General features: G+C 33.9%; 1 protein-coding gene across 2 annotated transcripts; it reads left to right on the top strand.

Moving 5' to 3' along the window:
• The first annotated feature begins 3,726 nt into the window (after window positions 1–3,726).
• On the top strand, window positions 3,727–11,698 carry LOC146909085 (LEAF RUST 10 DISEASE-RESISTANCE LOCUS RECEPTOR-LIKE PROTEIN KINASE-like 1.4). 2 transcript variants are annotated; one of them, XM_085730513.1, is made up of 7 exons: window positions 3,727–4,562; window positions 6,175–6,860; window positions 8,298–9,074; window positions 9,463–9,492; window positions 9,578–9,913; window positions 10,014–10,912; window positions 11,355–11,588. In XM_085730513.1, the coding sequence occupies exons 1-7, from the start codon at window positions 3,763–3,765 to the stop codon at window positions 11,454–11,456; spliced, it is 3,630 nt and encodes a 1,209-aa protein (XP_085586639.1). In that variant the 5' UTR covers window positions 3,727–3,762; the 3' UTR covers window positions 11,457–11,588. The 2 variants fall into 2 exon arrangements, with proteins under 2 accessions (XP_085586639.1, XP_085586638.1); XM_085730512.1 differs by lacking the exons at window positions 3,727–4,562; window positions 6,175–6,860 and having other exon boundaries at window positions 8,281–9,074; window positions 10,014–10,970; window positions 11,350–11,698.
• The last annotated feature ends 1,998 nt before the right edge of the window (window positions 11,699–13,696 follow it).

Below are 13,696 nucleotides of genomic sequence, written 5' to 3'. Positions count from 1 at the left end.
GCTTCTTAGTCTTCTTTTTTTAATAATATATTCAATTTTCATCCATTTCTAATGAACCCATACTCTATGTATTACTACATGACTTTTGGTCCTTTCTGGATATTATTCATTTTTAATTTATGGATGTGTGAGTGATTGTGCATCAATACTTAAGTTGGACATTAGAAGTAGAAATTCACGGTCCTTTTTTGTTGTAACGTACGAGATAATAACATGATCATGTCAATCTGAGAAAAATAAGAGAAAATAAATATAGGTGTTTCACAACTCAAATCATACACTTCGTCCTTGTTTTCTTTTGTTTTTGTCAAACCAACATCAATCAAGTCATTATGTCAGTCGTGAGAAGTTGTGAGAATGAAAAGGGTCGTGAGTTTCTACTGCACTGTCATCCATCTATGTTGATGTTTTGAATAATTTTTAAATACCAGTCCTATCTACCAAGGTGGGACCATGGAATAGAACTTGGATGCACGAATAATTTTTCTGGTCAAATGCTATATACATGGTCACTCTATATAAAAGATGTCATTCTCTAGATGCTAGACATGAATGTACTCTGCCCTCCTTTCACGGCATGAATATTACTTACATGGTTCATTAATTACTGCTAGATTTTTTTGTTGCGGTCAATAAAATTGAAAATTTGTGTTTTGTTGTTTTTCCCGAAAATATATTTCCTTTTCTTGGTTAAAGAAAGTATGTAGTCAATAAGATTAATTTGCTTGCATATCTATTTTGGATTAAATATATTTGTGTGGTTTTCCTTCTTTTATTTAACTATTTAACTATCAAATGGGGTCCCATATTATGATCTCATCAAATGTGAATTGGTCGGATACTGCTATTTTGGTTGAAGTAGTCCTAGCTCTTGTTGTCTTGTCTTGTAATTAAGTGGAAGATTTTATTTTCATATACTCCTTAGTGGCCATCCTCGCAATTTACATTTTGGGAGAAAATTAGCCCTTCCCGTCAATAGAAAAATAGAAAATACTTGTACCAACAAAGAAAAATAGAAAATAGGTCATGTTGTCTTTTTAATTTCTTTTCTCCATATTTAGTTAATGAAAAATAAAAAGTGGTGATTTTTTGTTTGTTTTAGTAAATTGAAGTTTAGAATCAATCACATTTGTCTAAGTTGAGTTTTAGGGTAGACCACCTAAGTGGACCACATTTCAAAATGAGAAACATATTTGGCTTAATGACGTGTTTAGTCCTTGCAATTAGGCGTCATTTAAAAATTAGTCCCTGTAATTGCTAATCCTGGCAATTTACCCTTGCATTTGTTAATCATTTAAAATTTCGTCCCTTAACCCACTTAATGACTACCACGTCATCAAATTCGTCCTCAATCAGCAAAAGTTGGTGTGAAAGGACCAAAATACCCTCGAGACTTTTAGACAAATGCAAAATTACAAAAATACCCTCGAGGCTTTCATCATTCTTCATCTCTTCAACTTAATGCTTCATATCAATATTCATATCTTCATCTATTCATTTCATGATTAATTAAACCTTCATTTCTTCATATTAATTTTTGTTTTTAATGGTAAATTTATTAATACTACACCAACAGTGAGTAAATATATCAAGCTTGTAAAAGGAAAAGGTTGTAAACAACTACACCAAGCTCTTCCTTTCTTGTCTTAATTTTCTTCAGCTCTTTTTCCTTCAATCTTCCACTGCCTTTATTATTGCTATTCATGGCAGTACAAAATTGTCTCTTATTTGCTTAGGAGACTCCTAACAATCTACCATCTTTTGATAAGTTTATTAGGAGAGAGAACCCATTGATTTATAAGTTTGCTTTTTATGTGAAGTTTCTAAAGTGAAACTCCTGAGCATCTCCAATGGGGGGTCCTTACTTAACAAGGACCACTCCCCGTTAAGGACCCTCCATTGGAGGAAGAAAAATTGAGTCCCCGTTAAGGAACGGACAACTATATAAGGACTCTCTCTCTCCTGAGTAACTAACGGGTCCCACGTTTAAAAAAGTAATAAAATGTGTACTACTTGGTCCCACTTGCATAAAGAAGTAATAAAATGTGTACTACTTGGTCCCACTTGCATAAAGAAGTAATAAAATGTGTACTACTTGGTCCCACTTGTAAAAATGAGTAATAGATAAATTATTTTTGTTTAATATGTAAAGATAGTGGGACATATTTAAATACTTTTCATTGGAGTCCTTATTAGTGTATTGCCATTGGAGTCATTGAGTCCTTAATAGGTACTTTTATTAAAAAATTATAAATAAGTGATGTGTCACGTGGGGTCCATTTAAGGAGTCCTTGTTAGGGAACTACCATTGTGGATGCTCATCTACCATCTTTTGAGAGTCAGCATCCTCGTCGACTTTCACTTCGTAACAATGTACCGCCGTCCTCATTTGCTTTCACTTCACCACGTCGGACCACCGTGATTTTGGATAAAACTACACTAAAGAACTTAAACAAAATCACAATGTCACACCGCTCATCCAAATATACACGTATAGTGTGATTGGATGCACATTTTATACATTTTTGCTTTCAAATGCTTTTCTACTATGGAATTTGCAAGGCAACAAATTAGATAGTTCATCTAACATGCGTCAATACCATGGAAAGATTTGTTTCCAAACAAATGCTTAGTAGCACATTACTCAACTTTATCTCATTAGGATCTTACATCGATCAGAATCTTTTGGAGATGAAAGTCCCAATGCTAGAGCATATGACTAAAGAGAGAGTCCAATATATGAAAATCGTTAAACTTATAAACATCAATCTTTTTAGAGGAGATTCTTCGATGTAGAACTCCTAACATATTTTTCGCTCTTGCTCTCGTGCATGTGGGTGATTTTCTTTTACTACTCGTTTGTTTCTTTTTTATAATTTTTTTAGATGAGTTTGATTTCAGAGGCTCACCAAAAACACTTAGTAGAGATGATACTTACAGATTACTCAAAAAACCTCATACTGGCTTATTTGCCGATGCCATCCTTGCACTTCAGTTCCTACATGAATAAGTTATTATTATTTCATTTCCATTGTACACATTTATTTTATGAAATGAAAACATATAATAGAGATATTTTTCCCATAAAACATGTGAAGTTTCGGAATTACATTTGTCTGCGCACCTTTTCACATTTGTCTCTTTTTTGACAATTGTGTTGTATTTGTTTTTTCTTTTTGTCTTGTATTTGATTTGATAACTAGGAATCTAGCAAAACTATATGTTGTTACATAAAATATGAAGCACTCAAATAAAATAAATCCACCGAAGTCTATACTTTGTTAGTTTAATCCTGTAAATATATAAAATATGTATTATATTATAATGATATATAAATATATATATATGAAGACTTGATAAGATATTTAAGGAAGTAAACACGTATTCCACGCCCTTAATATATTTCTGAAGTGATTAATATAAAGGTGGTCAACAAATGACTACTACTACCCTTCTGGAAGCATGTAACTTTGAAATATATATAATACTGGTCCAGTGGTGTGTAAACAACATTACATTATACGACTACGGTTAGCTGAGGTAATTAATTCTGCATTTGCCGTTACCCTCAAGCTTCCTAGAAACATCAAACAAAAAACTCTTGAATTTTAAAATTTCCACCCATTGAAAGTGAAACACGATTAAGTTATTATTGAATATAATCATCTACGCGTAGTTTGTTCATTTCAGTCTTTGATTTATATCTCCTTTCCCTCTTTCTCACTTAAACTAAACCTATTCTTTCTTCCTTTGGCTGCAAGAATGAAACCTCATTCATCTTCTTTTCACTTTTTCTCCTTCACACTTTTGATGATCTTGATCATCAATATTGGTACGTGTTTATGCCAAGATGATGACAAATACACGAATTGTAACACTGCTTTTAAATGCGGAAACAACATCCCAGACCTCAAGTATCCATTCTGGGGAGATAACAGAGAAGAATATTGTGGTGGTGTTAATGATCCTAATACGAAGCTCACATGCGACGACGGAAGTGTCTTAAAGATAACCATCAATGATGTTAACTACCGTATTCAAGACTGGGACGATACAACACAGAAACTCTCAGTTATTAGAGACGATTACTCAAGTGGTGATGTTTGTGCTTTGACGGATGATTCCAAGAACAGCACATTCGATAACACTCAATTTCAACAATATGGTGATGTTGCTAACGTGACACTGTTATACGGTTGCAGTGTTGCAACTGGGAATCTGCCAAATCTGTTTCGTAGCATTAACTGTGACAGAGGTGATATTCAATCTGTTGTATACACTGTGTCTTATTCTGTTTCGTACTCTGCCTTCTGTACTCCGACTCTTATTGTTGTGATTCCAATTTCGGGAGCCCATGCTGCACAACTTGGTTTTGGAAATGGAATAGTCAACGATTTGTTAAAAGATGGTTTTGATTTGAAATGGAACGGAAGCTATGGGGAATGTAAGGGATGCGTTGATTCTGGTGGAGCGTGTGGGAATGATGGAGGAAGTGAATTTAGATGTTTCTGCAAAAATGGAGCTCATACAACTTCATGCACTTCACCAATGGCCTCAAGTATGTCAACAATATCACTTTCTCTTAACTCTTATCTTATTTTCTTTGATAACTGTAGTGTTTAACCGTTTAAGTGAGTTGGGTTGCGACATATATTACTTACTAAGGATTTAACACATTATCTACAAACAATTATCACATCAGTAACGAGATAATTTATATCTTCGTAGAATGTGAGCTAAATCCTTAGACCTTAACAACTAAATTATGTTTTGTTGGATTTCTCCTACTCTAACGGGAGCCTTGGTGCACACACCGTAAAGTTCTTGTCACGTGACATGTTCAAATCCTTGAAACAACTCCTTGTGTAAAAAACAAGGGAAGGCTATTGCGTACAATTGTGATGGGACCCCTTTTAAGACTAAGTGTATGCGAAAATTTTAATACACCGAACTTTCTTTTTTGGTAAGGTTGTTGCGTACAATATACCAAAAATGGTGGTTGTGTATACGATAGCTTTAGTACACCGAACTTCTTTTTTTCCCTCCTACTCTAATACATCCTCCCGTCACAATTATAAGCAAAAATCAACATTTAAAATTCATTCATTAAATGATGTATATAATCATCGGTTTGTTTCTACAACCAGTAAGATCACAATTTTGCCTCTTATCTTTTTTTTTTTTTTTAGACACAATAGTTTATATGATATAAATTTAGAAACACAACCCAAGTAATTTATAGCTATATTTTATATAATTGATGTTTCCCATAAAACAAAATATGAACAAATCTGTAATTTTCATCAATTCAATTGTTACTAATTTTCCACCATCTAGCAATTACCTCCATTTCTTATGCTAGTTCCTCTAACCTCTATGATCCTCCTTTATCTATTGAGTAACTATTGATTAATGAAATGAACTAGTATGTCTTTCCCTAGAACTAGACTGCGTCAAGGATTGCTTGCAAGTTGCTATTGAAAGGAGTTGTTTGACCTTTTAGGATACGTACAAGTTCTCCTCTTTGACCATTTCCTTCAGTTTTTACCAAACCTTTTTACAGCGCCTAGAGTTTTACTCGGTCCAATTCCAAGCTTTAGTAATTGTTTTATTTGGATTATTAGGTAAGCCTGATTTTGGCACCATCTGTATCAAATAAACTCCGTTGCTACTTTTATTTATTTTTGGTTGAAAGTTGAAACATGTCAATGTCCCACCACCACCACTTTTGACTTTTGATTAATTCAAGAACCATAAGTATTGATTAGGCTTGAGTAGTTTAGAGTAGTTAGCCATCTATTTGGTAATTTCTAAACTAAACTATTTCACACCAACCTTTCAACTCTTAAAATTTCTCTCATTTCTACTAGTGTTAGGTAAAGTAGTGTACTAATTTCCTACAAAAAAAAAAAAAAATTAAAATATAGATATTAATATAGGTGACCTAAATTTTCATTTGCATCAACTTTACTAGGGGACTTTAAAACTCATCAACTTCACATCAACTTGGCAAAATCCTATTTCAGTGTCAAAATACTCTCTGAATCTTTTCTTCCTAAAGATGCAACTTCTTCATCAAAGCATCTTTTTCTCATTCTTGATCACAACCATAATCCAAATTCAACTCCCAACATCATCTTGTGCTGATAATTTGCAGCAGTACAAAAAATGCAGTTCTTTATTTGATTGTGCAAATCTTAAAAACTTGAGGTATCCTTTCTGGGGATCAACTAGACCACAATATTGTGGCCACCCTTCTTTTGAGCTACAATGCAAAGATGAATTTGCAAGCATAACCATTATGTCTGAGAGTTATAGAATTCTCGAAGTCAGTGATTCTAATCATAGACTCAAAGTTGTTAGAATTGATTATTGGAACAATGTTTGTCCCACCAATCTTAAGAACACAACTTTAGATTGCACTTTCTTCGATTATGGTTCGGATTCTCATAACTTGACACTCTACTATGGTTGTCCTTACACTCCATTTCCTATACCAGATGGTTTTTCACCTCAGTTTAATTGTAGTATGAATGGAACTCAAATGGTTAACTATTTTATGTTGGAGAGCATTGTTGATAATGCCGAGAGTTCGGATTCGTTTAGTGAAACGTTAGGGACGTGCAAATCTAGAGTGGTTATTCCAATTTTGGAGTCAGAAGCTGAAAGGGTCGCGACAAATTCAAGTGTGGAAAATTTAAAGTATGTTATTAATAATGGTTTTGGGGTGGAGTGGAATGCAAATAATAGTTTGTGTCATGAGTGTCAAAACTCTGGTGGACACTGTGGTTATGAGTCAAGTTCAAGGGAATTCACTTGCTTTTGCAAGGATGGATCCTTTCCACATTCATGTACATCAGGTAATTTGACATTTCTGCTAAAAATGAAAAATGGGAAGTACCCCTTCTAGCAGTTGTTCGGATTTTGATCTCTCTTTTAAGATATAGGAAACCAAAAAACTTTGGGATTTAAATGGAAGAGATTTGATACATAAACTGACATAATTTTAAGACGTGTGAATGAGATAATTAGAAGGTTAAATTTTTTTATTATTGCTAGACATTGGTTGGAGGTGGATAGAAAGGAAACTCTAATGCAGTATTTGAGTTCCATGGCATTTCTGTTTTAGTTTCTTCTATACCTGTGTATCATATCCTAGATACATAAACCCATGTCAATTAGTTTAGTACATAGTTATTGTTTTTTTAAGAAAAAACTCACAAATTGGGGTGGTAAAGAAATCAACTATTCTAATCAAAACTCTTAGAATTTGGGTAGGAACTTATCAGTTCTACAAAACCAGCTGATAGGGTGAGAGATGCTTCCAACCATAAACACATTTTAGGTTATATCTCATTTAATGCAGGACTTTTAACACACCTCTCATGTCTAAGATTGGATAACTGCAGCATGATCCGAGCGGCTCAATAACATTAACGGATGATCCAAAAATCTTTTTTTGAAGCGGATGATCCAAAAATCTTAAATAGACTTTTATACCATCTTAACATTTAGGTTGGACCGACCTAACTCAATCCAGATGATAATTTGGAACATACAAATGGAATGGATTTGGGAAAGTTAATCATAATGATTATAGTTAATTCCATTTGTGCTCTTCCTCTTCCTTTTTCTGATAATGAAACTTTACAATTGATGACATATATTAAAATCTCCAAATATTCAATCTCTAAAACTAAACTCAATTGCCACAGTCATTGAACATGTTCCACTATTCCTGTCAAATGATGTCACTACATGTATTTGTTCAATTTAACAAATATAACCAAGTCCAACTAACCCATCTTCCCTTTCTCTCCAGAAAAATACAAATAAAAAATCAAGCAGACACTTTCACCACCTGAACCTGCCAAAACTTCCAAACCATGTGTTCCATATTGACCAATACCTTTCAACCATATAGTTCTAGATTTTGAACAGCCTCCATTCAAACAAATTAGAAACTGTTACTTGATCATAAAATACTATACCTTTCAATTTCACATACTATATCACCATCCAATTGTTTTAAAACAATACAAACAGGACAAAAAGATGAATAGAAAAAGGCTCATTTGGCTGCTAAATAATGCTTAAAAAATCTCAGTTTATAGATTATATATTGTTCACATGACATCAAAGTCCAAGTCAACAAAACTCATCTTCATGTTTTCTATTCTTTATTTTTTTTTCTTTAGTCCAAACTATTAGATAATTATTATCTCATTATAATACTAACCCAACAAGTAATAAAACAACTCTTCTATGCTTGCAAATTTCAACAAAACCAAATTAAGGAAGCAAAACTATGTTGTCCTTGTCCCTCTCTTCTCCCATCACCACCTTCATCATCTTCTTCATCTTCTATCTCCACCATACGACTTCTTTACCCTCTCATGCATCACTCTCTAGCTGCAACAACACCACCTTCAACTGTGGCACCATAACGAACCTTTCCTACCCTTTCACCGGTGGTGACCGTCCTTCCTACTGTGGGCCACCACAGTTTCACCTAAACTGCCAAAACGGTTTTCCAGAGTTGAAAATTTCCCCAGTGAGTTATCGAGTTCTTCATATCAATTCATTGTCTCATTCTCTCACCTTAGCAAGATTAGACCTTTGGAATGAAACGTGCACCCATCATTATGTTAACTCAACTTTCGATGGAACTAGCTTTAGCTACGGTTCAGGAAACCGTAACCTTACTTTATTTTATGGGTGCAAACCCACTTCAGAATTCACCAAAGCACCACAAAATTTGTTTTACTGTGAGAGTAATGGTTATAAGAACAATTCATATACTTTGATTGGTCCATTTCCTTATGACCCAGTTCTTAGACTGGCTCAATGTGATGAAGGTGTTGGGGTGCCAATTCTTGAAGAGCAAGCTACTAGGTTTGTAGGAAATCGTTCTTTGCTTAGAGAGGTTTTGATGAAAGGGTTTAACGTGAATTATAACAACCCTTTTGAGAATGATTGTTTTGAGTGTATTAGTTCTGGTGGCCAACAATGTGGGTTTGATTCTGATGAAAATGAACATATTTGTATTTGTGGTAATGGGTTGTGTCCTTCAGGTATTTTAGCTTTTCTTTTGGTTAACTCTTGCATTTGGTGTTTGTTGATGATTCTTATTTCATGTAGAACTAATGACTTTAAGCATGATTTAAATTGTGGTTGTAGCTGTGATTGCATAGCGATTTTTATATGGCAAAAATTGCAGATAAATATATCTTAAGCAACCACTCGTGATGTCGGTGCTGAGACCTCTAAAATCTTTATCTTGAAGTAGTATACTGCAATTTAAAACCACAGTGTTAACGATGATTAGTTGGAATAACAAAAACTTAAGATGTTTTATTGTTATTGGAACAACGGAAGATGAGACTTGCCCGCTAATTTTTTTCCACCCCTTTTCTATCCATGTCGTATTCTTTGTTCTGACATCATTTTTTTATGTTGCAGGTAGTAGCTCTACCAATGGCGCTCTAATAGGTAATTTACATTTTCCTAATAGATGGATTGAATTTGGTTTGGACCTTAGAAGTAAAATTTTACTAATGTCTAGCATTATCTTCAGGCGGCGTAGTTGGAGGAGTTGCAGCTGTTTGCCTCCTTGGCTTTGTTGCATGCTTTTTGGTGCGGCGAAGGAGGAAAAATGCCAAGAAATCAATAAGCAATGACCAATTCATGCCTCCTTCAAGCACTACCTCAGGCACAAACACCGGCACTCTAACCTCCACTACTAATTCGTCTCAGAGTATTCCTTCTTACCCCTCTTCTAAGTCCACTACAATGCCGAAGAGTTTCTACTTTGGTGTCCAGGTATTTACCTATGAAGAACTAGAAGAAGCTACCAACAATTTCCACACTTCTAAAGAACTTGGAGAAGGAGGTTTCGGCACTGTTTACAAAGGTAATTAACAATAAAATTTCCACTTTCCAATATACATTTCTCACAGAATTGCTTTCCCTTAGTTTTCTTATAAACTATATATCCTCTGATTGTTGATCAGGTGATCTCAAAGATGGACGCGTGGTTGCAGTGAAACGCCATTACGAAAGCAATTTTAAACGTGTGGCGCAATTCATGAATGAAGTTGAGATTCTAGCACGCTTAAGGCATAAGAACCTGGTGACACTCTATGGATGTACCTCCAAACATAGCAGAGAGCTTCTCCTTGTTTATGAATACATATCAAATGGAACAGTAGCTGATCATCTTCATGGGGACCGATCAAGCTCCTGTTTGCTTCCTTGGTCTGTAAGATTGGACATTGCATTAGAAACAGCTGAGGCACTAGCCTATCTCCATGCATCGGATGTCATGCACCGTGATGTTAAATCCAATAACATTCTCCTAGACGAAAAATTCCATGTTAAGGTTGCTGATTTCGGTCTTTCAAGGTTGTTTCCTAACGATGTCACGCATGTATCAACTGCACCACAAGGAACACCTGGTTATGTTGATCCTGAGTATTATCAGTGTTACCAACTCACTGACAAAAGTGATGTTTATAGCTTTGGCGTAGTCTTGGTCGAGCTTATATCATCATTACAAGCCGTGGATATTACCAGGCATCGCAATGATGTGAACTTGGCTAACATGGCCATCAATAAAATTCAGAGCCAAGAATTGTATGATTTGGTTGATCCTAATCTTGGATATGAAAAAGACAATTCTGTGAAGAGGATGACAACAGCAGTGGCTGAATTGGCATTTAGGTGTTTGCAGCAACAAAGAGACTTGAGACCTTCAATGGATGAGATTGTGGAGATATTGCGAGCAATCAAGAGTGACGAACCCGAATCACAGGAATCGAAAGTATTGGATGTTGTTGTTAGAACAGATGAGCTTGTACTTCTGAAGAAGGGTCCTTACCCAACTTCACCAGATTCTGTGGCCGACAAATGGGTTAGCGGCTCTTCTACATCTACTTCTTCATAGGTTTTAAGATTTCATTTTTCTTTTGGTGAGGACTTAGATTTTTAGATGGTAAAAAGTAAAACTACTCTACTGGTTTCAATGAGCTAGTTCAGAAGTCATTTTGGCCTTCAAATATCTTTTCTTCTAAAAGCTTATGTGTTTTTACAGTATTATTTTTTGCATGTATGCTAATAGTATTACTATTAGTAGCTGTCTCAGAGTTAGAAATAATATAAACTTTCAGTGTAAATATTCCAATATTTTAGTTGGTTTGATGTATTTGAAATATATATACATAGTAATTTAATTGTTACTCTAAACTTTTTGTTATAACATATACACATGTTAGGATTTAAATGAAAGGACTATAGGAAAATAATAAACTGAGTACATACAACAGCTGAATTTTCATTATCTTATTGCAGACGAGGGGGATGCTAAGATGACGAGGTTAACCACACATGTGAATGGCCAGAGTTGTAGGTCAGGATTCAGATATACTTTTGCAGGTGAATTTTGTAAGATACTGTAAATGATACATATCCACATACATCAAGTGGTGAATATTTAGGTCATGTTATTCAGCAGTTGTACTAATTATTACTAAACAACACAGAGGCTCCTTGCTGATCATAATTAGTTGAAATAGTTGTTAATATGATTATATAATTTTGTTAGTAGGAAAAATGATTATATAAGTTTGTTAGTTGAAATAGCTGTTAATATGATTATTCCGCTCATGTTTGAGGAATGTTATCGACACTTGCTTTTGAACACTCTCTTATTGGTTTAAATTATTGCGGGTCTATACTTTAGAAATAGAATCCAAACAAAGTGGTGGAATATACTCCCTCCGTTTCAAAATGAGTGTCGCTTTAGGCTTTGGCACACAGATTAAGAAATAGAATGAAATAATCATTGGATATAACGCTTTTACTAAACTGCCCTTACTTTATAAGAAAAAGACAAAATTAAAGTTGCATTGAAAATTGTGTGAGAGAAAAGTTGGAGAGGGTAAAGTTGGAAGAAAAAAATTAAAGTTGTATTGGAAATGTAAAGCGACACTCATTTTGAAACAAATTTTTTTGGCTAAAGCGACACTCATTTTGAAACGGAGGGAGTACATTGATTTCATCCAATAAAAGAATGAGTGTTAAATTAAAATTATAGGCAAGTTGTCACGTTATACTTCTTCAATAGTTTAAAATTTGAATCCCCAACTTTCAATGTAGAAATGAAACTCTTAATCCATACACCATATAATATAACCTCAAAACAAGATGCAAACTCATTATTCGTTGTGGAGTTAGAAATCAAATGTTTGCTTTGCGTTTCTCCAAGAAACAATCGATGTGATTGGCATGAAAATGCAACTCGGTGTTTATTTTTTTGAATCAACAAAACCAACAAATTTTGATCCATAGTATACAATGAACACCATATTCATGTTTATCTTCCAGTCGCATCAATCAAAGACTTACTTGAGCGTTTGAGTGCGAAAACCCATACATTTGTCATCATTCGGTGCACTTCCACCATTCCAACTTTCATTCTAGATCAAACTTAGATAAAATAGTAGCAATTTTTCTGCAAGTTACACAAACTTGACCGTTTTCAGATATCAGAACCTGAAATTTGTTGGGTTATTGAGGGAAGCTCGGAGGACCGTCCACTTAGAGGTTAGAACAACCACACAAGTGCATTTGTTTTTGTCTTATCTCTTAAAAATCAGCATATTCCTTATCCTTTCCCGTACCGACAATCATTGGTGATTCATCAAACTTCATCTCTAAGGTTCACCATTGATGAACCCACATTGTTGCAATTGTACCACACGTACCGGCAGTCCTACAACGATGCATCTCCTGCCTCTAATGATGCATCTTTGTCCAGCTTCGCATCAAACACGTAACTTGTCCATACAACCAACCATAAGCATCAATTGTTCCAAATAACTAATTAACAACTAAATTAAAACAAATTCATAAAATCCTAAGTAGACACAAAATTCATAAAATCCTAAGTAGACACAAATTATAAGATTTAGGATTTAGGTCATGCAACCACTCAAGAGATCATTTAAATTTTGGGGATAATTCAAATGTAATAACCAACATTTTTATGATTACCAGTAGTTGATAAGTTAACTTATAGCTAATATGTAACGTCCAATTTAGTAGTTTTAATCATCGAACGTTAGCAGAAAATATCAAGAATAATTGTGGAGAAATAGGTGAAAAATTAATTATAAACTGTTTGATAAACAAACTTCTGAAAATTTCATAAATAATTAAAATACTAAAATCCGTGCATTTAATAACTACTACCAAAATAAGAAAACTATATATATATAATATATATATATATATATGTGTGTGTGTGTGTGTCTATATATATATATATATATATATATATATATTGTCTACTAATTTCCAAACTATCAACCTAACCTAATGAAGTGATATGCTTCTAAAATATCAAACCCCACAACTTTCGACGTTATTAGTTGTCTTCGTCTTAGTCTCTAAATCTGAAAACAACACTTCTATAAGATACAAAATCTCAGTGAATAATACACACAAGTTTAAAAATGAGTTAGCTATTTTGAATTTGTAGTGTTTGATAAAATTAACGGTTGAACTAACTTATAAATATGAAAGAGCAAACAAATTATTTCATTAATATTTAATTTTTTCCAATTAAGATTGCAAGTGTAAAATAGAAATGAAATACGATAAGTTATAAACAACTTAAGTTATCTTATAAAAAAAA

The sequence above is a fragment of the Medicago sativa genome, chromosome 7 (genome assembly GCF_051527215.1).
Source record: "Medicago sativa cultivar Bolivia chromosome 7, Bolivia_mono, whole genome shotgun sequence".
NCBI lineage: Eukaryota > Viridiplantae > Streptophyta > Magnoliopsida > Fabales > Fabaceae > Medicago > Medicago sativa.
The sequence above is the reverse complement of the archived record's forward strand: the minus strand, read 5'-3'. Positions and strand labels throughout refer to the sequence as shown.

Coding starts and splice junctions, on each gene's coding strand:
- LOC146909085 (XM_085730513.1), top strand. CDS start 3,763: ATGAAACCTCATTCATCTTCTTTTCACTTTTTCTCCTTCACACTTTTG. Junction 9,493..9,577: donor TACCAATGGCGCTCTAATAG/GTAATTTACATT, acceptor CATTATCTTCAG/GCGGCGTAGTTGGAGGAGTT. Junction 10,913..11,354: donor ATTCTGTGGCCGACAAATGG/GTTAGCGGCTCT, acceptor ATTGCAGACGAG/GGGGATGCTAAGATGACGAG.